Source organism: Histoplasma capsulatum (assembly GCF_000150115.1).
Source record: "Histoplasma capsulatum G186AR genomic scaffold supercont2.1, whole genome shotgun sequence".
NCBI lineage: Eukaryota > Fungi > Ascomycota > Eurotiomycetes > Onygenales > Ajellomycetaceae > Histoplasma > Histoplasma capsulatum.
The window spans coordinates 247960-273772 of record NW_025544801.1 but is presented as its reverse complement, the minus strand read 5'-3'; the positions used below and the strand labels follow the sequence as shown (position 1 = coordinate 273772).

Sequence of the window (25813 nt, the reverse complement as noted above, 5' to 3'; positions counted from 1 at the left end):
AGGGAGATGAGCATGATTTCCAAGGCTGTGGATGTGGGCAAAAATCGGACAGGCTTGTTCAACCCCTCCCAAGCTTCTTGAGTTACACCAGTTCCTCGCCTTCATCCAGGTTTGAACTAAGGCCCTCCAGGCAGTCAAACGAATTTTGAGCCCCATCATCGGAAACCAGAAAGGTAGAGTACCTTTGAGGTGTCCCCCGCACCCTCAGGCCTGGGAATCGAAACGGGTAGTTTTACAGCAGAGCAATATGCTTCCTGCTCCTCTTGACTCTTCAACGGGCTCGGGAATTTCCTGGGCAGATATAGCAACTCACCGGAAAAGCCAAGGAGATGAGTGAACGTGGAAGCTTTCGGAACTTTTCCCAGGTCCAAGCCATGGAGGACATACTATGTAAGCGATATTAGTATTATTGATAGCTTGGGCCAGGCTGACCCAGTTGATTCTTATTATTGTTCCGTCATCCCTGCTGCTGGACATCTTCCTGCCTTCGAGATGCTCTTGGCCTCTTATTAGGCTATATCCGTGACTCTCTTGGCCGCCCAATCACCAGCCCAGCAGCGCCAACTGCCGGCAGCCCGCACGCATGCTGGCTTCTCAGGGCTCAACGGCGCCGGGCGAGGGGGATCTTTGAAAAACGGCCATGAACAAACAGTATTGGCAGAATTGAGTGGAACACCCTGGAGGGGCCACCTTTCAACTGCGGAAATGAGGGGCGTGCCTGAAAGCTACCAGTATCGCAAAAATTTCTTGTTTGCGCCAGAGCAGAATGAGCAGAGCTATGAACGCCGCGGCTTGACAGCAACCGGATTTTAATGTGAATACGAGAATAGAGTTCAGATAAGCGGATGGCCACAAACATCTTGCCCGCATTCTTGTGCGGAGAAGAAGGCCAATGTCGACTCGTCAGCCGCCACCAGATCATGAGAACCGATTAGTTGCCACGTCCAGCGCCGTTGTGTGCATTGTGAGCAAGTGCGCATCTCCAATTCTGTTCGAGAGGCCCAAACAGACTTCCTCAAACCGCCGTTGGAATCCTGAAGCCTCCTCGTTGGTCGGGCGCCACCAATAAAGTTCGCTGAGTTCCTGGCCCGCCCTACAGATGCTAAATTCTCACTAGTCAGATTCTGGGCAGTGGTCTGAATCACATAGAGCAACAAATCTCAACATGCCATGGACTCGGCAGGAATCTAGCCCCCTTTCCTGATGGATGCGCAGGGGACTGTCAATGGTGGTCAATCCTTGGAGGCAGACCCCGGATTTCCAACGAGGGACACCCAGGCCTGCTTGGGACATTAATATTAATATATATCCCTCCTCGGTCTCTCGTAATCCCTCATCCACAAGTATTTGCACATATGCATATATTTCAAGCCCTCGCGGCAGAATGACCAGATATTTTTCATTCCTTGCCAGACGTGATCCAGAAATGGGAAGAAGTCAACTTATTGATAATGGATCGCCCTCGGTACCGTGGTATTATGCGGTCTTCACCAATGCCTGGTTTCAGGTGTTGTTGATTAGCTTTATCTGCTTCTGCTGCCCTGGTGTACGTGGTTTTCCATGGTTGTGAGCTTAATGATTCTAAACATGATTGCCGAAGAAGATCGACTGACTTGATGTTTGAACCCTAGATGTTTAATGCTCTGGGTGGCTTGGGGGGCTCGGGCCAGGTGGACCCTACGGTTGCTGCAAACGCAAACGTAGCTTTGCTCGCGGCAAATGCTGCCACTGCGCTGTTTGTTGTCGGGCCTATATTCTCGATCATCGGTCCACGCGCCTGCTGGCTGGTTGGCGGATGGACCTATGCGCTTTACAGCGGAAGTTTGCTGGCCTTTAACAGTGAGTTGGTTCTCATAAACGCCGCTCAAATTCTTTTTCCAATTTTATCTAGATGATATCTTGGTCCATCCAGCATTGCCGCCGGCTAACCATTTTTCAAAGTCATTGCAAATGGCCCCTTCGTCATCGTCGCCGGTGGCATTCTCGGTGTCGGCGCCAGCTTCCTTTGGGTTGCTCAGGGCGCTATAATGACAACTTATGTCCCCGAAGCCCAAAAGGGCCGTGCCATTGCCGTATTCTGGATTGTCTTTAATATGGGTGGCACGATCGGCTCCCTTGCCAGTTTTGGGCTCAATTTCCACAACGGACGAGGCACTGTATCCAACAGCACATATATCGCCACGATGGCCGTTATGGGGTTTGGATGGCTGATCGGCATCTTTATCTGCCCCCCATCCCGTGTCCAGCTCTCCCAACTCCGCGAAGCCGAATATATGGTTAGAGATCGTTCACTCCGGGCTTTGGGGAAACTGATCTTCAGTACCATCTTCCGCCTCCAAGTCGTGTGCAGCCTCCCCTTGTTTTTCTGTGCGAATCTCTTCTACTCCTATCAACAGAACGATGTCAACGGCAAGACATTTAACATCCGGACCCGTTCTCTAAATTCTGCCCTGTACTGGATGGCACAGATGTGTGGCGGTCTGCTGATGGGTGCTCTGATGGATCTGAGATTCCTCAACCGACGACAACGCGCCTGGCTCGGCTGGGTCGTCCTTCTGGTTACTGGTTTGGGTACCTGGGGTGGCGGCTATGTGTTCCAGAAATGGGAAGACAAACGAATAGCAGCCGGTCTTGTGCAGGATCTCGACTTCACCTCAGCCGACATTGCCACGGGTCCGATCTTTCTCTATATCTTCTATGGTCTGTACGATGCACTCTGGCAGGGATATTGCTACTGGCTCATTGGCAGTATGTCCAACTCGGCTGCTGTGACGGCTATCTTGGTCGGGGCATACAAGTCCTTCCAGGCCACTGGCGGCGCGATGGCATGGAGAGTAAACGCACTAAAAACTCCTTCCATGTCACAGCTGGCGATGAATTGGGGGTTGTGCATTGGGGCACTAATCATTGCTATTCCCGCCGTGCTCTCGGTAACTTTGACAAATGTTGTGCAACCGGAGCCTGTAGAGCAGCGGCATAAGGGGAATGTCAGAGTTGAGGAGTGGGATATTGACATGAAGAGGACCTCTTCATAGGGAATTTTACGGATTTTTTATTGTAGGTAAATATTTGATTGGATTTTCAATATACACTCGAGTTGTCACTGTATCTTCTTGCCTACTTATCTTTCCTTTCAACGTTGGGTTTATGCTCGAATGGTGGTGAGTATGCAGGCGTCCTTCCCCCTTATACCGCACACCTCCCCCTCTCCTTCCGCCTTATGTATTACTGTACATAACACCTTTTTATTTACTTTCTTATTCTCCGCTTATTTTTCCTCTAGCCAGCGCCGAACACCTGCTCTTTATTGTTTAGGGGACATCGGCTACAATATAATGAATATTCCTTTCTTTAGAGGATGGATAGTCGTTCTAATCGAGCACTCCTATTTCTTTCTCAATAGTTCGGTTACTTTCATTCTCTTAATTATTCCCTAGAGGCAAGTGAAGCCATTCTTTGAGCGACGCAGGTGGGTTCAATTGTTCTCTACTACCGAATCTCGCCCACGGATCCCTGACACAGTAGACAAGCAGTTGAAAAGAAAAGGGGGGCCGCTTTTCGCCCACATGGGTTGGAACGGGCTACCCATCGAGCTTGTCCATCTAATTATTTCGCAGAACAATATCCAACCTCATGATCTAGTCAACCTTGCACGAGTAAACAGGCATCTGGCCGGAATCGTGCCTCAATATCTATACCGTGACGTTCAGTTCATATCTGCCCACCCGTCCGGGGAATCGAAACATGCATGTCTCAAGCGCCTGGCGCAATTTAACAGAACCATCACGAGAAACCCACGTCTAGCCAGACTGACACGGAGCATTGCGATTAAGACCTGCGTCGAAGATGAGGGTGCCGTGGACTGTATTTGGGAGGTTCTCGCTAAGCTTTACAGCCTGGAGAAGTTAGTCCTGTCAACAGCCACCGAAGATAGACTCCATCTGGTCCTTCAGAGGAACGTCCTCGCTAGGCTGCGCTGCGCGGATATAAACGGCGACTTTGTCAGTCTTGCTGTCGCTGCCTGCTACATGCAGCTCCCGGCCATGGAGTCGCTAAAGGTTGAGAGCGGTTGTTTACCCCTGACGGGTCGCCGCTGTTCTCCAGCAGCGAGACTTCCCCCTAACATGGAGCGCCAGACATCTCTCAAAAGGCTGGCAATCCGCATTCCCTCTGAGTGCAGCTCCCTACTCCCTAGACTTCTCTCGTGTTGCCCGAACTTGGCAACTTTGGTCCTTAGTATACAGTGTCGCAGCAATACCCGCTTAGAGCAAATGCTGTTATCGAATGCTCTTAACCTCTGCCAAGAGACAATTACTACACTCGAACTCGATTGCGAATACGACGAATGTAGGGGATATTTTGAATGTTGTCCCATTGTCTTCCGCCCTCTAAGGTGTTTACGGACTCTGAAGATAGATGTGTTGTTTCTTTTCACTGACGAGGAGAGAGGCGATCCAACTTTGCGGAACGACATTCATCAATGGCTGCCCACATCGTTAGAATATTTGGAGGTCAGGATCAGCCATTTTATATATCTATCCCCTCGTCTTATCTTTCCTGCTTGTATTTCACTCACTGGCTCTTTTTCTACCCCCACGGCCGCGTGGAGCAACCAAATGATATATTTGCCTCCTTAAATTCTAGATACTAATATTTATATCCTCTGTGTATATAGCTTCTCTTCCAGCATACCTGTCGGGCCTTTGAAACTACGGCTAGATCTGCCGCTGATGGCTCTTCGCCCGTCACCCCTCCTGCTACTTACAAGCCTGAATATCTCAACTGGCTTCTACAAATTGGAATGAACAAAGAAGCCCGCCTGCCCAGTCTGGTGCACATTTGTGTGCGAGAGGGCAATAATGGCTCGCCCAGTCCGTACAAGGTTTCCAAGTTGCCAGCTCAGATCGAGGCTCCATTTCGCGAGGCTGGGATAGAGATTCAGTTACTTCTGCTCCCGTGTAGATCTCGGCCATTCTAGATAGATCTATCTGTGTTTGCTTTTACTAGTATTTATCCCCTTGTAGAATAATTAGTTGTAATGCAGAAGAAGAATTGATAAAAATTAGGAGTAGATGGATGGTTCTCTGTGGATGTTTTCTTCGAGAGTTTGCACTCTTGACTAGTGACTCTACCGCTCGATCACATTTCAAACTACGCTTGGAGCTTGTTTGTTGAAGTAGCTGGTTTCAATGAATGAACAGGGCGTTACATTTACCTGGGGATATTGAGATTTCCGGTTTAAAAAAATGGTAGGTGCGTCGTACCCGCCCGCCGTATATTGTTTGCGATTTCACTTATTGTAATGCATCTAAAGAATCGCGAGCGTGGGCTAGCGGAGAATTGTCCTCGATTGATAAAAAAAGATCAGTAAATATTCCCGGTTTTCCTTTGAGATATATATATATGTATGTATAGATTAGTGCTGTAGGGATCGGGGGATTGGTTGTTGAATGGCGGGAAGAAACAGGGAGGAAAACACATTTAGAACTCATTCTCGAGAGGAGCCCCATGAAAACCACCGTTGAAGCAGATTACTTTCAATGCGCATCTTTCCCCGCTCTGATTCTCATCCGCCACCCTCGCGCATCCCAGCTCGCGTGGTTGATGGTCAGCTAATCCTCCAGATCCTCGCCAGCCCCGCATACCCATTGGCCCGGCAGACCAAGGTGCATCCTGTGCGAGACTAATGCGGAGTGCTGGAACGTACTAGACGTGCTAGTGTGGTAGTTTGATGCGAATCTCACTCTTTGAGTTCTGCGGTCATTTGTCAATCGGAGAATATTCTGGGACTAAGGGCACTAATGTCGACTTCTCCACGTCAGCGATATGCAAGAGAAGCTCGACCTACATCGATCTCCTGTGAAGGTTTTCGGGCCGCGATCAGATCGTATAAATTTCCCATTTGCTCTTTGTGTGGAGTCTGCAATCGGACCGAGATAGGGATTGGTGGAATATTTAGCGAGAGGATTATTCGAACACGAGGCATCCTCCCATTTCCAAATCCACTAGTGGTCTGCCTCGCGGCTGTCGCTCTCTGGCTGTTGAGATATGGATTGTTACTCTCGTACAGGCGTTGTGAGAAGCGGCATGCATATCTGAATGTCTACTTGAGTGGGCATATTTGGAGCTTCATGGTCGTTGTCCTATCTTCCGTCACAAATAACCTGGGGAAAAAATTGGGCTTGAACTGACATTCTTCGTCGATGATGGAATACATGCATCCAGCGACCGAAACGAAGAAATCGCTTGAGACGTCCGACGATTGGAAACTCCCAGCTCTCGTCAACCGAAGTCAAGACATTGCAACACTCGTTCGTGTTATTCTACCAGCTTGATGTGTATGATGCTCCAATTCTTGCACACCAGAGTGACAGTCTGATATAACCGCATGCTGCAGAGGAGAAGGCAGATTCCAATACCATTGAGCTTGCCTTGGGAGCACCATCCTGTTCTCAAGATGCGACGTGGAGTTGAAAAGAGAGCGTTTCTGGTTTCTTTGTTCGACGTGTCGACCTTAAATTCCCAGACAGTTCTTTACTCATTTGGCTTGCCATTGTTTCAAGGGATGCGGAGCCCTTTGAAACATGATAATGATATGATGCCCCTACCAAATAGACATTCTTTATTCCAATATATATTTTAACTATATTTGGATGCCTCCCAAAGGACTATGTTTTCTTGTAGTAGTTGTTGTTTTGAGATTTGCATGCTAGTCCAGAACTGCCCTTGTTTCTACTCCAGTTGGCCTCTGGTTTTGGAGAGGTATTTCCGTTTACGGTTCCCTGGAGTGCTAACTGAGGATATATATAAAATAAATCCTCGGGTCATCTTCTCCATTATCATCATGGATTTTTACTATATGACACCGCGGAACCCGCCATGAGACAGCCCAGTACGCCAGCGATAGCCTCAAGCAGCCAGGCCTCGCAGGAGATTCCACGCAACCCTTGCCGTGAGGAAGAAAGGCTGATTGTGAATAGAAATCCAGAGCCGTCGGGTTATTCTCGGGACGAGACTGTCTCTGTCATCACGGAGTACTATGACTTCCTAGTGGACAGAGGCCTCCTCCCCGCTTCGGCTATCCTGCGCCCGCCTGCGGGCGGGTGGCCTGAACTGCCCGAAGATTCCCTCTCAAGTCTGGGCAGAACACCGGCTGTGAACGACCTTATCCGCCATTTGCCATTTGTGAAATATAGAAATATTGGGGGTTTCGAAATTTACTGGTTGACAACTGCGGTTGATTACAGGACAGGCGCTGGCGTTAACGGAGAGGATATCCGCAATCTTCAGGAGAGTTTTGGTATAAATCTCGCGCCTTCTGTCATGGTATATGCAATGCCGGCCGCAGAGTACGGGTGTTGGATATGCTTTGATGTGGAAAATAACACGATGATACTGCTTGATCTCAACTATGGACTCAGCTCTGTGAGCCTAGGTGAGGTACCGGATCATCGAGAGGTATGTCTACCCCATCCTTGTAATGGATGGATGACCTTAAGAAGGAGCTTTATATATATGCTTTTTCGTAATTAAGTTCTAACTTTTATCGCTCGAAGGATTGGCCTGAGGAGGAGTGCTGTTGCTTGATGGAGATATATACATTGCGTGATTTCTTCGGGCGGATGAAGGGAATCTTTCGGCGGAATGAACTTGTAAGTTTCTTGATGGTCTGTCCCCATATGCGCATAGGCAGCGAATATTGTTTGTCCGGTTACCAATGTTACATTCTGACGAAACGGGATGACAGAAAATCAACTGCGGCGGTATATACGATGATGAAGTTGAATGCATGATCTCTGATGCGTCTATAATGCATAATTAATTAATTGTCTTTGAGTTGGGGCACCATAATGGACCTTTTTTTTTTTTTTTTTTAAAAAAATTTCATCTCTCCTCCTAGATGGATGGCCACATTGAAGACATGTATATCTGAAGCTATGCGAATGGGACATCAAGCGATAGTCGAACTCTTGCTTAGATACCGGTAGGGGCGGCCGACCCTGACCGCCGTGCGGGGGAACAACAGCATGCATGCCCTTATTAAATAAATTGCTACAAGGATTCGAAACAAGACGGTGATCAGAACACCGCTTGGAATGTGTCAAAGCGTGGGCCCTTGCAGATTCTCCCTGACTCTCACAACCTTCTTCAAAACATCAGAAAAACGGAATATACGCGAGAGGGAAATGAAAGTTTACCGTTTAAGAGAGAGAGAGAGAGAGAACCAAGTTCAACCTGCCCTGACTGCCAGCTCGCTAGATACAGATTAGCTGATGATCTCTCCAACAAATCTCTAGAGATCTGCCTATCTTCTGCCTGTGTCTCTCCACTGATGAAAATGGCTGTCCTAACTCTTATTGGTTTTTTTTTTTTTTTTTTTTTATAAATAAACACCATTTATCTGCGAGCGAAGGCCTGCTCACGTTAGATGTTATCTATAACTATAGAGGTTGAAGATTTGAAAATGGGGATTATTTTTATTCACGGCCTTCCTGCTCATAAGTGTGTATAATTAGTTGGTTTGTTAAATTGAAACGGTTATTCATAGCCTGCCTGGCTGTCTGTCTGTAGGGTTGGTTTGCTAGAAGTGATACACAGTTTTTACATGGAGCAAATATATGATTACCTGACGCAAGCAGAGCGAGCACTCCCAGGAATGGATAATGAGAAGGAGAGCATGGCAAGCAGCGCACGTTCGTGTAAAATAATTAGAAAATAAAGCGATCAATGCTGGGTGTATTGTGTGAAAAGGGGGAGGGGAGAAGGAAAAAAAAAACGAAAAGAAAAAATCCCATCGATCAAATTATCAGCAATAACATTAATAATTACTAAATATATTTATATATAAGTGTGTGTAATACAATATAACATCGCTAACGTACTGTACAAATTCAAGAACACCTTTTCCACTCGCTTTTGGGGGGGGGGGGCTGAAAATCCGAAAAGAAAGAGAGAGAAAAAAGAAAAGAAAGAAAAAAGTAGTCTGTGAGAGAACGGTATTGAAGGGCTGGGCTAGGCGTGAATGTATATGATATGATATGAGTTCGATATGGGTTCGATATGGTTCGATGGAATAAAATTTCAAAGTGAAAATTTAAAGATCAAGGGTCGGGTCGGTTGAGTAGGGGTCATAGGTGTATGGGCGTGACATGTTATTGTTATCCGCTGCTGTTCAAATATTGCATTTTTATTGCATTTTTGTTGTTTCACCATAGATTCAATTTCTTGAGGATATCATTGCGGTGGAAATACGAGCGGTTACGTTTGCCGAAGATGTCTGTATTTTTTATTCACATCAATTTTTGTCGGTTAGCCATGGGTTTGCTTTCTCGCCCAGTCATAATAATCTCGCCATAGACAGTTTTTCAAAGTAAAACGCCCGGGGACGTTTGGAATGTGTTATGAAGCAAGGGTGGGGGAGACGAAGCGGACTCACACATGGGTATACTCAGCAAACACACACCGACCTGAATACTGGCGATGGTTGTAAAGACATGTTTTGGCTTGGAGAGCACGAGCCAATCGTAGGCGAAGTATGTCAGGAGGAAGCTGAACATGTTCTTGAAGACGAGGAGGCAGGTGAAGGCTTCGACGGCGATTTGGCCTGGAGGTGCGTATATGTCAACATGCCGTTGGGGAAGGAAGGGGGCAATGAATGTTGTTATTGATGTATGAAAAGAATAAAAGAATACATACGATGCGCATCAACAACATACAACGCACTCGCCACCGCGCCCATAACCATGCCAACAATGACAAACCCAAAAAACACATCGGGCACCACGTATCCAAACCGGCCCACGTTCTCCGTCGTAATCCCAAACCCATACAGCCCCATGGCGCTAAAAATCAGCTGGAACAGCACCAGCACAATCCGGAACTCGGGCTCGTAGATGCCTCTGTTCAGCTTTATCAGGAGCTTTGCGGTGTAATCGGACAAGAGGCCTGAGAGGAAGAGGCCGGCAATGGACCCGATGAAGGCGCCCGTGTACAGGTAGCCGACTTGGACCTCGCTGAACCAGAGCGGCGGGACGCTAAATATTACGGCGAGAACGACGCCAATGAAGACGGTCCAGCCGATTAGGACGCCCTGGGTTAGGCAGGCCTGGGGATGTTCAGTCTGAGAGCAGTGCGTGGATAGGCTGGGGTGAGGGGATCTTCTTACCCATAAAATACCCGGATGTAGGAATAATGGCAGCGGGCGGATGAATAATTTCCAGTAACTCTCGTCTGTCTTGCGCCCGTTGAAGAGTTTCAGGGTTTGCCAATATGTCGCTTTTGGGGGAATGATATCCTGTGTATCGTGTGTATCGTGTGTATCGTGTGTAGCTCCCTCTGTACCACCATGGTCGTTGCGATCCTCTACTTTCGTTTCCACTTCCGCCGCTTCCTTCTTTGCCTCCTCCTCACGAGATTTTTGCGATGATGAGCTCTTGTTCTCCGTCTCCGATTCGAGAGGCTGGGTTGTAGTGGTATTAGCAGGATTACGAAAGCCATCTCCACGGCCATATTCCCCTTCGATATCCGTGTTGAGATGAGCCGCCCTCCTGAAAGCGGTTTCCGGGACGCAGAATATGACCAATGGTAGACAAACACCGGAGAAGATGGCGAGGAAGTTAAATGTCCATTCCCAGCCCATAGAGGCGGTGAGCTTGCCGACGATGACTGGGGTTAAGAAGCTGCCACCGAAGAGGGCGACGTTGGCCAATGCCATTCGTTTCCCGCGTTCCTAAATGATCATTTAGTTGTTAGGATTGAGGAAATCTTAAGGGAAAAAACAAAACAAAACAAAAGTATCAGAATGACATACGTGAACAAAAAACAAGTCCCCGACACTCGCATTGACCAACGCTTCAAACGGCGCCAGGCCCACGCCCTGAAAAACCCTTGCAGCCAGCAGGCTGCGGTAACTCCCTGAACTTGCGCCGCCCCATGCGGAGCTGATGATCATCACGACACAGCCGAGGATATATAGATGGCGTTTGCCCCAGACGCGGGCGGAGGGGACGAAGAGCAGGCCGGCCACCCCGACGCCGCAGAGGTGATAGCCGGTGAGCAGGGCAGCGTCTGTGAAGGAGACTTCGTAGTGGAAGGCTAGGGTTGCGGTGTTTGCGGCGAGGAGAGGGCTTGTTGTCGCGCAGAGGAGACTGACGAAGGAGAGGATGGCGAGGATTGCGTCGCGCTTCCACAGGGGCCAGTTCTGGGCAGAAATTAGTAAACATATATATATATATCTATACATAGATGATTGACAGTGCAATGGATGTATATATAGAGGGAGAGAGAATTGGGGGATTACCAAAGGATCGTTGGGGTCATTGCTTGGCTGCGGGACGAGGATGACCGGGGTAGGCCCGGAGTGGTCATATTTGATGTGCAGGGAGGGGGCGAGTTGTTCGACGGTGCTAGAGTCGTCCTCGAGGATGAAGGTGGTACCTGCACAGTCGGAATTAGATATGGGATCTGGGCAGAGACAGAGAGCATCGAGCGAACGTACCAGGAACGTGGTCGAGGTGTGAGTCCTCGAGAATCCCGAGACCCATGGTTGCGGTGGTGCTAAGTAGTGGATTGTGCTTTGCAATTCAGTATCCAGGAATCAGATAACTGGGAACCTAGCCGTCCCACCGGATGGTTCCTCTGATTAACTGATTGAAAGCTAGATGGACGCAGCCGCTAGAGTTAGAAGAGACGTAGATGCAGATATGGAGAAGGGAGGAGGAGGATGTCAACACAAGGAAAACAGGGGATGACGCACGCAGCAGAGGCAACCATATATAGAGATTCACATTTACATTGCCAATTGGCGCAGACAAAGAGAAGACGATGATCACTGACACTGCGGGCCAACAGCTTCATTGGGGGCGGTGGACGCACAGCGGATCCTGCAGGTGAAGCGCGAAGAATTGAGGAATGGAAGATCAATGGAGGATCGATGGAGGCTCCGAGGTGAATGACAGCGATGTAATGTACAATACAATACGATACGGAAAGACGAGGAACAGGCCGGTGTAACCTAAGTTTTGGGGCTTGACGCCTAAAGCTGGGCAGGCCAGTTGGGGAGCAATCCCCTGGAACTCCGGGTGCCAGGTGGGGGCTGGTATTGAATCCAGTGATGCATCCTGTGTCAACATTCAGCCACCAATCTGATCTGCAGCGGAGGAATCAATGAATGAATTAATGAATGAATGCCTTTGGGATTCGGGATCTTGGCTTGCCAGGTCACCACGGTGACACCAGAATAGCCACATTTGCCATGCCGTGTTTGAAGACCTTACGATGCAGTTGAATATGCAGGGCATTCATTGCCCAGACCTTGGGTCAAGCTCCCAAGTCAGTTCTTTGCTTGTCATCGTCGTAGTGTATTTTTCAGCCCATCCTCAGATAGTTATAGTCCGTTTGCTAATTCACTGCTGGCGCCGCCTCAGGTCGGAGTTTATCGACGTTAGACTTCTCCCTAACCTTCCACCTTCAGTTCGATTGGCCAACTCTCATCAAGTCAACGCCAGATGCCAGATCCCCCCTGGGTCCGGCTGCTGGTCGCTGCGGTGCGAGGTAGCTTGGCCCTAACCCAATTGAATGCAACTCCAGGAAATACTTAATGTGCCCGGATTCCCTCCTCACGCGTCTTCTTCCTCCCTTTACCCTGCATGACGACGACAACTTCCTGCACCTGGCCCCAACTCCGCCCCACGCTCGCTCCATTGTCTATCTAGTTCTTGATATCATCGTCAAATCCCTCCGCTCACTCTCTTCTACCATCTCTCACAATGCGTCTCGCTATCTCCGCCGCCGTTGCCACGTCCCTCGTCGCCCTTGTCGCGGGTCAGATTGCTGATCTGCCGGAATGTGCTGTACGTCTTCGCCATCCGTGATAACATTGATATTATAAGATATATAGATATATATAGATATAGTATTTATGCATGGTACATTAACAACTAATTTAAAAAATCCAGAGAAATTGCGCATTCCCCGCCATGCCCCCCGAGTGCGGTGTTAATCCCAAATGCATCTGCTCTGCCAAATCCTTCATCGATGCCATGACCTGCTGCGTCGCCAAGTCCTGCAACCCAGATGAACAGCAGAGTATGTCGCTCTTCCCCCACCCCCATCTAGTACAAGCAAAAGAATCGAAACGCGGAACAAAGAAAGAAAAAACGAGGAAGGAAATAAAAACAAAATTAACATCCCAATAGAAGCAAGCGCCGTCGCCAAGAAAGTCTGCAGCGCCGCTGGCATCAACGACCTCCCTGAATCCGCCTCCTGCAACTCCGCCTCCGCAAGCGCGACCGCCACGGCATCAATCACTGGCACGCTCACCGGCACTGCTATCATCGAGCCGACCGGCACAACTGCGTCCGCATCCCAGAAGGCGCCCACCGGCTCCACGACCCCGTCGTCGTCGCCCAGCACGACCGGAGCTACCGCTTCCCCGACGCCTGGTGCAGGCAGTCGGGCGGAGGTTGCGGCCGGCCTGGGGGTAGGGGCTGCGTTGTTGATGGGGTTTGTTGGGGTGATGTAGGGCTGTGTATCTGGTAAGGGCGGGGGGTTTGCGTGGGTGGGTGGGTTGGTGCGGATGTGTGGTAACTGTGGTTTTGCTTTACGTATACGAGTTTATATATAAATCTGTGATTTCACGGCGTGGTGTGTTTGGTGCAAATTGCAAGTTTGTGTGTACCGAATGGAAGATTTGAGGATTGACATGGCCTATGTATTGAAATTGAGCTAGAGCTACAGCTACCCAACTCACTCATTAATTAATTATAACTAAAATCTCAGGCAGGCAGCCAAACATTCTCAATTTCTTTTTTTTCTTCTCTCTCTCTCTCTCTCTCTCACACACACACACACTCAGTTCTTTTAGTTCGAAAAGCTCTAGAATGATCAAGATCAAAGTTTAACTATGGTTTGCGTCCGCGTGGAACCGCCTTGTCCGTTACCATGGATAGCACTTACAGGTCCCACTTAGCTTTCAAATACCGTATATCTAGATAACCTTTATCTATATGAGCCGATTCGATGCATCTATATCTAAACATCTTTCAGCGAAAGACCGTTGCCTCAAAGCCTCTTCATAGAAAAATCCCGGCAGTACAATACAATACAATACAATATAGTACACAAGGGAGGTAGGTGTAAGGTACCGTCTGTCGGGCGACAATACAGTACAGTACAATATAATATAATACAGTACAATGTAGATTTCCAATCAGCTTTCCAATGAACATCAAGAACACAAAAATAAGGAAGACTCAAAAAAATAAGATCAAGTAACCAGAATGACAGATCTCTTTTTTTGGATCTTTCGGCACCCTTCACGGCTCGCAGTCCATGTGTGATTGATAGATACCACATGCCCAATTTTCTTCAGGTACTGTACATATATGAATGCGTGTCCCCAGCTGTTTTTCAACGCAGGACATTGATCTCCCTCCAGTTCTATGGGTCAATCATGAAATAGTTGACTAACTACCCCATGTTGATAACTAATGGACGGCATGGACCCTCGTTGAACTCAAATCGCCCCAGCTCATCTTCATGAACCCCGGGTGGGGTGGATGCATGCAACTCCTCCCCACGTAAATGTTCCATCCATCGTCTCCTCCATCCCAGGGTATCCTCGCGTGGGAACCTTGGAAGATTTCAAGTGAGCAGCGATAATACTTGATAGATTCCCTCTGTCGATCTTCCACATTTATAGGTCCCCCCCCTGGCCCTTCTCCCTCCTACTTACTGTGTTTCTTCCTGCCCGGTTGTGCCATGAGCGCATCCCTATTTCCAATCCCAACCATCTTGTCGGGAGGACGGATTTGAGGTCGATAACTGCGGGGGGCGGGTTCGTGAGTGAGTAGCTAGGGCTTACCCCGAGCCACGCAAGCAAACAACTTCCAAGCCAGCCTCCCCTCCCCCGGAAACATTCATGCATCTGGTGGCGTGTTTCTGTTTTCCTCTGTGAAGTAAGTCCTCGCAAGGCTTCGTGGACTCTCCACGCTCCGCTGTACGCTTCCTCTATAAATATCGTCCTTGATAGTTAGCAAAGGGAGTGATGGGTCCTAGTCCTTGTCCTGCCGAATGACTGCTGGATGCGAGTTGTGGTGTGGGGAGTGGGATGACGTCAGATGCCACAGTTAGTTGACTACTATGTAGTTAAGCGAAAGGGTCTGGGGAAGTGCAAAATATATACAGATTAGTATGAAGAAAAAATAAATCATTCTTAGGAAAGCATTACAGGAAAAAGTTTGTATATGGGTCTGAGTACATACTCAATAAAAAATAAATGATAAAAGTGAGTAGTAGTAGTAATAAGATGGAAAATAAATAAGAGAAAAAGTGTTTTAGATACTTAAGAGTAAGGACAACACATGGGGTATATAGGGAGTAGGTTGCCAACAAACCACAAATTCGCTGCCAAAAAGGAACTCTATCTTATGGATGATGATGATCATGTACTATGGATTGTGAATGGCCCTGCCTTTCGTTTTCCACACGCCGTTCCTCTTATATTATGGGAAAACAAAGCGTTGTTCTTTGTGATTTTTTGAATTTAAATACGAAACAAGAAAGTGAAAAAAAAGGATACACAAGGAATGGACACGGACTGGAAAAAAATAATAATTCTGTCGTTTCGGGACCCGGCTTGTAGTGTGTACTAGGTTCCGACCAAAGAAGCACCGCCGGGGGGGGGGAATGGATTCTGTTCTGCACAGCAGGCAAGAAAAAAGTCATTCCCTTTCCTTGCTCTCACCCTTTGGGCGGCTGCCAAGAAAACCGCCGCAGCTACATATCGGCAGCGTATTGTCTCTTGATATAAGCATCGTATATATAAGGCAAGATATAATCATTGAAGAAATCGCGAAGGGATGAGTGGTCCGAATAGGAGTGCTGGTCTCGTCTGGAGCCGCTCATCTTTCAAGGATAAGAGAGTCTGGTAAAAAGTGTGAAAAATACCAGTGAGCTAATTGTGCAAAATAAGAACATATACACTAGATCTCACAGATCACTTACCGAGGCGGAAATCATCATCTCTGCCACCGCATATCCCAGCACCACCTTGTTTTTTATATGGGCCACTTTCGCGGCCAACGCAGCGGCATCCAGCATCCCCCCTCTGCCTCCAGCGGTAGCTGCAGCAGCTGGCACCCAAACCTCCGACGCAGAAGCGTATATTCGTATTGATATGACGGAGAAAACTAGACACCTCGTTATGGCGAGCAGGATACAAATGTGCGTAAAGAGGGAGGTGTAGGTTTGGAGCATTTTGTCGGCGGTGGACGATGTCGGGGATGAGGGCGGCGCGGAGTCATGTGTGCGCCGGGCATTGAAGAGGCGGCTCATCACGGAGATCAGTTGGTTGATCAACGGTAGCCGTGTGGCCAATATCAGGTCGAAAAGAGCGAAGACTAGCAAGGTGACGCCGCAGTAGGCGAAGGGAGAGCGAGGTCGGGCGAACGTCGGGGTCGCATCCTGCGGGTGATTAGGACATCCGTTAGCGGGGTCTTTCCCACGGGTGTTTATTTTTATTTTTTATTTTTTTCATTTTTTCCTCCTTTCTTTTCTTATCCGGTCGAGGAAAAGAGGTTGTGTATACACATATACATTGCAAGGGTACTCACGATCCGAATAACATCATTAACGTTGTATGAGAGGTCGCAGTCCGCGATAGCTTCCTGGTAACGAGTGAGGTAGACGGCGAGCGCAAACTGGAAGAGAGCGTGCAGGTTGATATAGCTTTTCGACGAGAGCCGGCCCATGACGAAGCTGTACCCTGTAGCTCCCCGAAAGAGAGCTACGATTCCCGAGGTGTCCTTCGAGTGTTTGAACAAAGTCCAAGGACCATGTTTGTTGATATTGCGGGTTGATATAAATACACATTCCATGGAACAATGCGAAGGGAGGAACCTTATTCGGCGGTATGGCCCTTGCTGACTAAATGGTTATGTCATTCAGCACCCCGCGGCTCTTTGGCTTGTTGACGATTGTTTCAACTTTCACCTGCTACGGATGATCTCGAGAATGTCTTTTGTCTTGGAATATACTTTGCCGCAGCATGGGTAATTCTGTGGCTCAATGAATCGTCGGCAGAGTTGAGGTATCCCCTTGCTAACAAAGGCGTTGCACTGGTAAAGGCGGAGAAGGGCCTTCCGGCCGCCCTCCCTCTTCTCTCGCCATCGATGGCGGATTCTTCTTCGCTCCGAAAGGATCGCCAGATAAAATACTTCCTCCGATGTCTGAAAACCTTTCTCCCTCATCAGTATACCTCCAATGACTCAAGTCGAATGACCCTGGCCTTTTTCACCGTCGCGGGTCTTGATCTGCTCGACGCCTTGGACGACAACATCTCCCCCGCGGAGCGCAAGGGCTATATTGATTGGATATACCATTGCCAGGTGCCATCTGGTGGCTTCCGGGGATTCCCAGGGACGATATTTGGGGACTCTAAGAGAACCAGTGAAAATGAGTGTTGGGATCCCGCCAATGTTCCCGCCACGTTCTTTGCGCTCATGGCTTTGATTGTATTGGGGGACGACTTAACCCGTGTTAGGCGGCGAGAATGCTTACTGTGGTTAGCCGGAATGCAGCGGGCGGATGGAAGCTTTGGGGAGGTATTAGGATCTGAAGGACGGATTGAAGGAAGCAATGATTTACGGTTTTGCTGTTGCGCGGCTGGCGTACGCTATATATTACGGGGGAGGGATGCGAGCGATCTCCGGGATGTTGGCGATATCGACGTTAGCCGTCTAATCTCTCACATTGAAGAGTGTCAGGTAATTTCGGTGTCCCCTTCTTTCCTTACCATATGATCCGAACTATGAGACGTGTGCGCCGGACTGACTAGAAACACAATATTGCAAGTCATACGATGGAGGCTTTTCAGTGTCACCAATGACCGAATCGCACGGTACGCAACATACTGCTCTGCTTGTATGATAACCAGCGTCCCAGCTTACATTTTGTTCCAGCTGGTTTGACATACTGTGCCCTCGCGTCGCTTTCATTCCTTGGGTGCATCCCGGCTACGGGTGTCCGTGGTGTGCCTTTTCTCGCCCCTACAGCAACGAATTTCGAAGACTTGGTACGCTGGTTGGCATGGCGACAAACGGTAGACCTTGAAGAGGCGGAAGAAGGCGAAAGTGATGCCGAAGAAATGGCAGTCACTGACGTGCAAACATCGATAGATGAAAAAATATCTGCACTCCCGGATATACCTTCTCTCTCACAGCGGCCTTGTGAGGATCTCCATTGGGCAGGATTCAATGGCAGATCGAATAAAATAGCCGACACGTGTTACTCTTTCTGGGTGACAGGGACACTGGGTGTAAGTATTTCCCCGCCTCCCATACTTTATGTTCGGTCGGCTGATGATTGATATAGATTCTTGACAGGCTGAACGTTGTCGACGCAGAAGCGAATCGCCGCTATCTCCTTGAGAAAACACAGCATATCATCGGGGGGTTTGGGAAGTGTGTCGATGACCCACCAGGTAGGTGTTGTTCATCCCTACTCCCCCCGACTTATCTCTGTTTTACTTAGCCCTGCACTTGCAAGTAATTGACCCTTCATACAGATCTCCTCCACTCCTACCTGGGACTAGCAAGCCTTGGTCTTTTTGGCGAAGCCGGAATTGCCAGGGTCGACCCAACATTCTGTACTAGCAAACGAGCACGTCGGCACCTCGAGTCTCTTCCTTGGTGGGCTGGCTCGGAATCCCATTGATAGAGGCATGCGGGAGAACAATGGCTTTCTTACAAAGAGCAAAAGTCGGTAGAAGCTCAGCAAAACCGGGGGTGGGGAGAATATCGAATATAATTTGTCATGTTGGGATTTCAAAAACACCCTGGTTAATGAGAACATTTGATGGGGGAGCGATTCACGAACTCCCGACCTCTTGATGGCATGAGAGGAGAGCATTCCAATTAGTACAAACTATTTTATCCAGACGATAAGTAGCCAGCGCATTCAATTCTCCCTCAATGAAATAAGACCGGTAGACCGATGTCGATATGAAGGGGTATGTCAGGCAGCCTCTGTATGTAGTTAGTTAGGCTGATTATTAAATTTATTGATTGGTGCTAGTCCAAGCAGACCGCGAATGACCTCTACATATCATCAACACTCCACAAACGACATTTGCCTCTCTGTTTAGGCCTGAGTTTATAGTAAGATGAGAAAAATAGTAAAAGAGTGAGTTATAGAAGTGTACGATGAGTCTGTTTGTTTTCTGACGGGTGGGACCTTATTTGCTTTTGTTTTGCATTTTAGAGAATGGTTACAGAGGGTCAGTATCTTAGCTAGCACCTTATGCAAGGAAATTGTTATCATGGTTAATTTTTCAGCGGAACATGTATTGTTCTTATGGAATTATTTTTTTTCCTTTTTCTTTTTTTCCGTCTCTTTTTTTGCTAATTGAAAAGGCAGATGAGACTCTATCACAGTTTTAGTGTATAGCACTGGGCCATATTTGAGTTTACTCAATATAGATAGTTATTCAATTGCATGTATTGGTCATCGATGGAGCGAAAGGTTTGAATGTGAAAGTTGGATGGCTTACAGATTTGTTACATTGAATATACAAATGGGATATAGGCATTCGAGAGAGAACTGGTGGGCCTGCTATATTATACGAGTAGGAATTTTTGTTTTGAAGAATTTCAAGTTTTTGATCATGAAAAAGAAAGTAGCTTCTGCTCCCGATAAACACACTGAGAGTAAATAATGATAAGAAGTAATTTGGAATGGGTGGAAAGTATACGGTAAATCACAACTTACATTCAAGTTTTCCCCATTCGAATATTTCAGGGAACCGTTGTAGAAGCCTTACAAATAAGCTCCCTTGCAAGCCTGTCTTGTAAAACGAATGATCCTGCTAAGGCAGGCCGCTTCCTCCATGGGCGTGTTACGGCCCTGAATATGGCCCCCCAAGTGACTTTTTATTTTATCGTGTCCTTACTGCTATAACGGCCCGTGTAGCATTTTCGTTTAGCATATTCTGCCTTTCCTTCAAGTGAAGCATATGCAACCGGACTTCCAACTTCATAATCTCCAGGGTCCCTTGTTGTCAAAAGGCGTAAAACCTACGCCGTAGTAGATTTGAAGGATAATCCGATATCGTTGAAAGAGAGGACCAGTAGATATTAGCCCATTCGATCTTAGGGCCTAAGCATTTCCCTAGATTGCTGACTTTGGATAATTGAACTTTCAGGTGCGTAACGGCTCGCTTCTGGTGGCATGGTGTGCTCTGGCTCACGGGCGGCAGATGCCTTTTGGAAAACAATGAGAAGGACTCAGCCACAACCATTTGCTGATAAACCCAAAGAAATTTGACCATCACTCCCGAGTCAATATTGAGGAAGTATAAAAATAGTTTATCCGCTTCCTTTTGCAGACATATCGGGAATGAGTAGCAAAACCACCTAGCAGATTTGCATAGCCCTGTCCAATTTGCTGCATGTTTTCCTAGGTTTTCATTATCGTTTCCCTGTCCCTGAGGAAGAAAGTTTCGAAGGATAAGTCAAACATGCTAGCAACGGTCACCAGGATTGGGGCTAAAATAAATAACCTGGAACTGGTGTCTTGGCGAAGTGGAGAGAGCAGGATGAGTGCAGATATTTTGTCTCCCAATTCTTTTGACTGTCCTTGATGTGATGTAATCCATTGACGTCGGGGTTTAGAGACCTGATTTCCGCAAACCATTGAATGGTGACATACTACGTACGGAAGGAAGGTAAGTGGTGTTTCGAGTATTGCTCAAGGGCCCATGTATCAAACACGAACCCGAACCACCATAAATAAGCTCGTATATGACTCGTAAGAGTAGATCTCTTTTGCCCTTCCTTCTGTTCGACTTATATAAAGTGAACCGTGGTAGTGCCTCTTTTCAATTCCCAGATATCAAATCTGCATCTAGACAGGATGACAGAACTGCAATCTTGTAGGAAGGTTTTACCACTACGCCAAAAAGGATAAATCCTTAAGGTAGCCACCTATTCCTCAAGAGAGAGAGATATATATATACATACAGATCTGTATATATATGCATGATACACAAGAGCTGCATCACCTCCAAACTCTGTGGCATGCATGTCCTTGAGTGGCGGATTCTCATGGACATGGGTCGCCATTGGTGGAAACCAGTTGATGATTCCTTGCCTCCCTTGCCCCTATTCACCCAGTGCTAACTATAACGCCAAAAGCGCGTGGGTAATGGGCAAACGTACTCCAGACGGCCAAGGGGGTAAGTTAAGCATACTGCGTACAGTGAGTGAGAACGTTAAACCCCAAGCGTAGAAACTCGTTGCCACAATTGCGTGTGAAGTCGCGAATTTGGTGGTTCTGATCGGATAATGCCTGAGAACAAGTCCGCCAGTCCTTTCCAGCGATAGCCACCGCTGGCTCGGCCAATTATCGGGTGCACCGTCAATGGTATCCCATAGGTGTTGTCTCTGGTTGTCTTGAGTTGTACGCAGTAGTTCGTCGATGTCGTTGTCAAAAAGACACTTCAGGGATGATCGTCGCTCTTCCGCCAACTCTATCCACCCGCAGCTAATTTCGTGATTAATAAGTAGTTATCGGTCTCAAACAGCCACCACAAGCCCTTCGATCCCAGACTTCTCTGCCCTCCAACAATCAGTGCCCTCCCTCGTCCAGAATCTCCCGAAGTGCTGACATCGAACGCATTCATTGTATGGCTGGCCTGCGATGCTTTGACCATTCGCAAGCAAGGAGAAGAGCAACGCGAGGGGCAGCATCACATTAACCATCGACTCCCATCCTCACACATGCCGGGCCCCAAGTCTAAGCTCGAGTCCCAGCTGCAAAAGGATAAGGTTTGTTGGGCCTGGCTTCATTGTTGTTGTTCTGTGATTTGGCTTTGGCGGAAACTGTGGTTTGACTGACATTTTCTTCTTGATGTCGCATAGCTCGTCAACTCCTACCGCGAGTTATTACAGTAAATCAACCCCCTCTTCTTCCAGATGAGCCTTGTTTCCTGCATCATACCACTGCATTGATATCTATGAATTTGTGTTGACCTTCTGCTCTTTGCTCTTCAGAGAGTTCTCGTCAAAGGATTTGCGAAATGTCGGCAACTACAGTCTCGGGAAGTTGATAGGCAAAGGCTCCTTTGGAAAGGTTTATCTCGCGACACATAAACTTACCAATGGCTCCAAGGTACTGCGGATACAATACCTTCCATCCCTCTGGATTTCTATCGTGGCACGTCAAATACTGATACAGTGGGCCGTTATTTGCAGGTTGTCCTCAAGTCGTCGAGCCGGGAAGATGCAAACCTTGCGCGCGAGATTCACCACCATCGTCAATTCCTCCATCCGCATATAGCTCGATTGTACGAAGTGATCGTGACCGAGAATCTTGTCTGGTTAGCGTTGGAATATTGCCCAGGCGATGAACTCTACAACTATCTTAGCCGCAATGGACCGATGCCGCTTGAGAAAGTCCAACGGATATTCGCTCAGCTCGTTGGGGCTGTTTGCTACGTCCACAGCAAATCTTGTGTGCATCGTGATCTGAAGTTAGAGAACATTTTGCTTGACAAGCACGAAAATGTCAAGTTATGCGATTTCGGTTTCACAAGGGAATATGAAGGAAAGGCCAGCTACCTACAAACATTCTGCGGGACAGTGTGCTACAGTGCGCCGGAAATGCTCAAGGGTGAAAAATATGCTGGGGAGAAAGTGGACGTTTGGAGTTTGGGAATCATTCTCTACGCTCTTATTGCTGGAGAGCTTCCCTTCGATGATGATGACGACCAGCTCACGAAAAAGCGGATTTTAGTAGAGGACCCCAAGTACAACGATCGGTTTCCGGAAGATGTAAGGTCACTGATCAGTCTGTTACTATCTAAACGCCCTCTTCTCCGGCCTACCCTGTCCGAAGTCTTGAATCATCCGTTTTTGAGCGAGCATTCCCCACAGCAACAAGCAATCTTGAAATTAGCCCGACCTGCTCCATTCTCAACGCCTCTGGAAAGAACCACGCTAGAGAGGATGAGAAGTGCCGGGGTAAATATAGATCAGGTAATTGAAAGCGTACTTGCGCAGCGTTGTGATGCGCTGGCAGGCTGGTGGGCTCTTCTAATAGAGAAGGAAGAAAGGAAGGAGAAAAGAAGGGAGCGGAAAAGGCGTGAGAGGGAGGCTGAAGCAAAAAATTTACGTCGATTGAGCGCAGCCAGTAGCCGCCTCGAACGGATATCAGCTGCACTTGTCGAGGTTGATGAGGAAGGGCACTCTACCAATCCACCAAGAAGCAGGGGCAGGAGAGATAGGAGAAGCATACCAAACCGTGCGTCTAGTTGACTGACCCCCGAATATGTAATGGCGATTAATTCTAACATGATGCAGCTCAAATTATAGTTCCAGACCTTCCTAAGCTACCGGAAGCCTCCCTCGTCTCCTCCCCAGCCTCCTCCCTTCCTCCGCCGCCAATCGAGAAGGATTCCTCTGTCCGGCCAGCAAGCTCATCTCGCCATCGACCAGTACCTCCCCCGAAAGAAAATCGCAGATCACGTACGAGTACACTACATCTCAGCGCATCTCAGCCTGATTTATCGCACCCGCAGAGTATCTTGAGACGACATGGCGCACGTCGTCGACATCATCCTATAATCAGCCAACTCGCATCTCTTAAGCATTGGCTAATTGAATCAACGAAACGTGCCAAGTCGCCTCACTCGAAAGCATTTTCTCATGCAGCATCGCTTAAGTTTCTTACCGACAAATCCAGTCCACCTAAGAATAAGGATCCCGCAGCCAAACCAGCCCAAACAACCCCTACTAATGCGACGTTCAACCGGACACAGCAAACCCCAGTTCAGATGAAACGTTCATCTACTGCAAGCAGCCTCACACCAAGCAATGCCTCTTATCCTGGGGCTGCTCGCTCGGGCTCCCTGTCCCACCAGCCACGACCACTTAGCATCACGAGTGCCACTCATAAACGTAATTCCTTATCCCCTTCGCCTCTTACCCCCCGGAACTCATATCGTCGTTCTTCCACTGGTTTACGTGGGCGGAAATCCACTTCTTCGTCTGTCTCGTCCATTCGGAGTATTCATCATGTGCACTCGCACTCTAAAACCTCGTCCATCTCTTCAAATAGTACCAATACGGTATCGACACCCATTGCTACGGCCAAGCAAGCAATTGCCCGATCTCCGCACCCCTCTGTCAAAGTTCTACCTGCCACTCCAAGTACAAGCATCCCCTTCCCAAGTAGTATCAGGCTTGTCCGAGGTGGTGGACCATCAGCTGTTGGCAGTTCCGCCCATCCTAAAGGGGCGGCATATAGTGCTTTTAACGAAGCTGCTCCGAGTTCCCTCCTTTCTTCTCCAGTATCGGGGCTTGTTTTCGCTCGCCGAAAAAGGTCAGCATTTAAGGGTCCGTCCCTTGCCACTTCTGCTGTATCAGCCTCAAGCGGGCCCGGCACTCCAGGGTTGCCCAAACCGAGGGACGGTGTAGTCGGTGCGAGCTCCGGGGCTCAAGCCGCTGGTTCTGGTGCAAGGAAAAGCCAAATTATTGAGGAAGAGGATGAAGTTCCGTTCGATTGTGATGAGGATATCGAAGAAGTGGATACATTTGAACCCGATGAGGAAGCAAGCGGGGTTTCCATGGATTGCAGAAGCTCCACCGATGATGCCCCTACGATTAACACTGATCCAGGACCAATTTCACCGTCCGACCTGGATGCAAGGGTATCCCTCGAGTTCGAACGAGCACGGAACACCATTGAACAGCCAAGCAACGAGCCACATCTCCTTCCCGCTGCAGACATCCTTGAGGCGGAATATCCTCCATTCCATCCAACAGAACAGCCAATGGGTTCTGAGACCACACATCCTCCCCGTTCTTCGTCACTAGCTGAGAAACCTGGGTCCTCTGGTCATGGTGGTGATGTGTTGCCATCTGTAATACTTAACGAGGCGATTCCCACTGCGGACAGGCCACCTACAAGCCATTCCACTTCTGCGGAACCCAAAGTCGCTGTTGGAGAGGAATGACTCTCATCGTGCCTGGCATACCTGCGATTTTCGAGATATCGGAGGTTGCAGCTGCTTGGCCTAAAAAGAACCATGCGCCGTGAGAAGTGATACGGAGGGGACCGATCTCCTATCACTCTAAAGAGAGTCTTTCGACTGAGTTATTTCGGCGATATTACATGAAGGAGTATCCGCAACGCAGCTTCCGTTTGCATTATATTTCATTTTACGTCGTCTCAAGAGGGTTTACAATTTTTAGCTGTTGTAACCCTCCCCTCATCCCCCTAAATGCCCTTCGATCGCACCCCTATCTTGCCTACCCAAGACACATTTACACACCCATTTTCTTTAGACGTTTAGTCAAGTTATTATCCCCCTCCCTCCTATTTCGCTTAAGGTTACATTTTTGTGATTTTATCCCCCCCACCATTTTATATTTTCCCTGGTAGACTGTTGTCCTTATTCCTTTATTTCCTTATAAACTGCGCCCATTATTTAGGCCCGGTCTGTTTTGCACATTCTTCATTCGGCCCCGTTTTATTTCTTCCCCATTCATATTGTATTTTGAATTGTTCATTTGGAATATTTCTTATTTACCTCCCCATTCTTGTTTTATATACCTCTCTCTTCCTCATTTTTAATTTTCATATCCTCCCCAAACCTCGTTTCTGCTTTACAAATTTTGCGACTTCATTACATATTCCCAGCTTCTCTATACCTCTTTTCGCGTTGTCTCATCACCCCTTGTCATTAGATCACCGATTCCCTCTATTTTCGCCATTGAATTTACATTTTTCACAGTGTTTACGAAGCTCTGCTATT

The 25813-nt window shown here is 48.1% G+C and overlaps 10 protein-coding genes across 10 annotated transcripts; 6 read left to right on the top strand and 4 right to left on the bottom strand.

The window, feature by feature from the left end:
* Window positions 1–1426: 1426 nt before the first annotated feature.
* Window positions 1427–3035, top strand: HCBG_00046 (DUF895 domain-containing protein; the record flags this gene model as incomplete). The annotated part of the gene is made up of 3 exons (XM_045427096.1): window positions 1427–1546; window positions 1632–1839; window positions 1942–3035. The coding sequence occupies 3 exons, from the start codon at window positions 1427–1429 to the stop codon at window positions 3033–3035; spliced, it is 1422 nt and encodes a 473-aa protein (XP_045291071.1).
* A 531-nt stretch (window positions 3036–3566) lies between these two features.
* Window positions 3567–4978, top strand: HCBG_00045 (uncharacterized protein; the record flags this gene model as incomplete). Its single annotated transcript, XM_045427095.1, has 2 exons — window positions 3567–4511; window positions 4676–4978. The coding sequence occupies 2 exons, from the start codon at window positions 3567–3569 to the stop codon at window positions 4976–4978; spliced, it is 1248 nt and encodes a 415-aa protein (XP_045291070.1).
* A 503-nt stretch (window positions 4979–5481) lies between these two features.
* On the bottom strand, window positions 5482–6119 carry HCBG_00044 (uncharacterized protein; the record flags this gene model as incomplete). Its single annotated transcript, XM_045427094.1, has 3 exons — window positions 5482–5706; window positions 5849–6038; window positions 6061–6119. The coding sequence occupies 3 exons, from the start codon at window positions 6117–6119 to the stop codon at window positions 5482–5484; spliced, it is 474 nt and encodes a 157-aa protein (XP_045291069.1).
* Window positions 6120–6879: 760 nt separating this feature from the next.
* Window positions 6880–7822, top strand: HCBG_00043 (uncharacterized protein; the record flags this gene model as incomplete). Its single annotated transcript, XM_045427093.1, has 3 exons — window positions 6880–7458; window positions 7557–7652; window positions 7748–7822. 3 exons carry the CDS (start codon window positions 6880–6882, stop codon window positions 7820–7822), a joined length of 750 nt encoding a protein of 249 aa, XP_045291068.1.
* A 1384-nt stretch (window positions 7823–9206) lies between these two features.
* HCBG_00042 (uncharacterized protein) lies at window positions 9207–11543 on the bottom strand (the record flags this gene model as incomplete). The annotated part of the gene is made up of 5 exons (XM_045427092.1): window positions 9207–9277; window positions 9697–10729; window positions 10811–11200; window positions 11300–11463; window positions 11498–11543. The coding sequence occupies 5 exons, from the start codon at window positions 11541–11543 to the stop codon at window positions 9207–9209; spliced, it is 1704 nt and encodes a 567-aa protein (XP_045291067.1).
* A 1224-nt stretch (window positions 11544–12767) lies between these two features.
* HCBG_00041 (uncharacterized protein) lies at window positions 12768–13779 on the top strand (the record flags this gene model as incomplete). Its single annotated transcript, XM_045427091.1, has 3 exons — window positions 12768–12851; window positions 12957–13086; window positions 13197–13779. The coding sequence occupies 3 exons, from the start codon at window positions 12768–12770 to the stop codon at window positions 13520–13522; spliced, it is 540 nt and encodes a 179-aa protein (XP_045291066.1).
* A 707-nt stretch (window positions 13780–14486) lies between these two features.
* HCBG_00040 (uncharacterized protein) lies at window positions 14487–15446 on the bottom strand (the record flags this gene model as incomplete). The annotated part of the gene is made up of 4 exons (XM_045427090.1): window positions 14487–14632; window positions 14735–14823; window positions 14864–15009; window positions 15396–15446. The coding sequence occupies 4 exons, from the start codon at window positions 15444–15446 to the stop codon at window positions 14487–14489; spliced, it is 432 nt and encodes a 143-aa protein (XP_045291065.1).
* A 392-nt stretch (window positions 15447–15838) lies between these two features.
* On the bottom strand, window positions 15839–16751 carry HCBG_00039 (uncharacterized protein; the record flags this gene model as incomplete). The annotated part of the gene is made up of 3 exons (XM_045427089.1): window positions 15839–15925; window positions 16006–16464; window positions 16614–16751. 3 exons carry the CDS (start codon window positions 16749–16751, stop codon window positions 15839–15841), a joined length of 684 nt encoding a protein of 227 aa, XP_045291064.1.
* Window positions 16752–17008: 257 nt separating this feature from the next.
* HCBG_00038 (geranylgeranyl transferase type I beta subunit) lies at window positions 17009–19106 on the top strand (the record flags this gene model as incomplete). Its single annotated transcript, XM_045427088.1, has 5 exons — window positions 17009–17765; window positions 17854–17899; window positions 17961–18316; window positions 18373–18481; window positions 18566–19106. The coding sequence occupies 5 exons, from the start codon at window positions 17172–17174 to the stop codon at window positions 18712–18714; spliced, it is 1254 nt and encodes a 417-aa protein (XP_045291063.1).
* Window positions 19107–21776: 2670 nt separating this feature from the next.
* On the top strand, window positions 21777–25012 carry HCBG_00037 (protein kinase; the record flags this gene model as incomplete). The annotated part of the gene is made up of 3 exons (XM_045427087.1): window positions 21777–21824; window positions 22251–23298; window positions 23370–25012. The coding sequence occupies 3 exons, from the start codon at window positions 21777–21779 to the stop codon at window positions 25010–25012; spliced, it is 2739 nt and encodes a 912-aa protein (XP_045291062.1).
* Window positions 25013–25813: the final 801 nt, after the last annotated feature.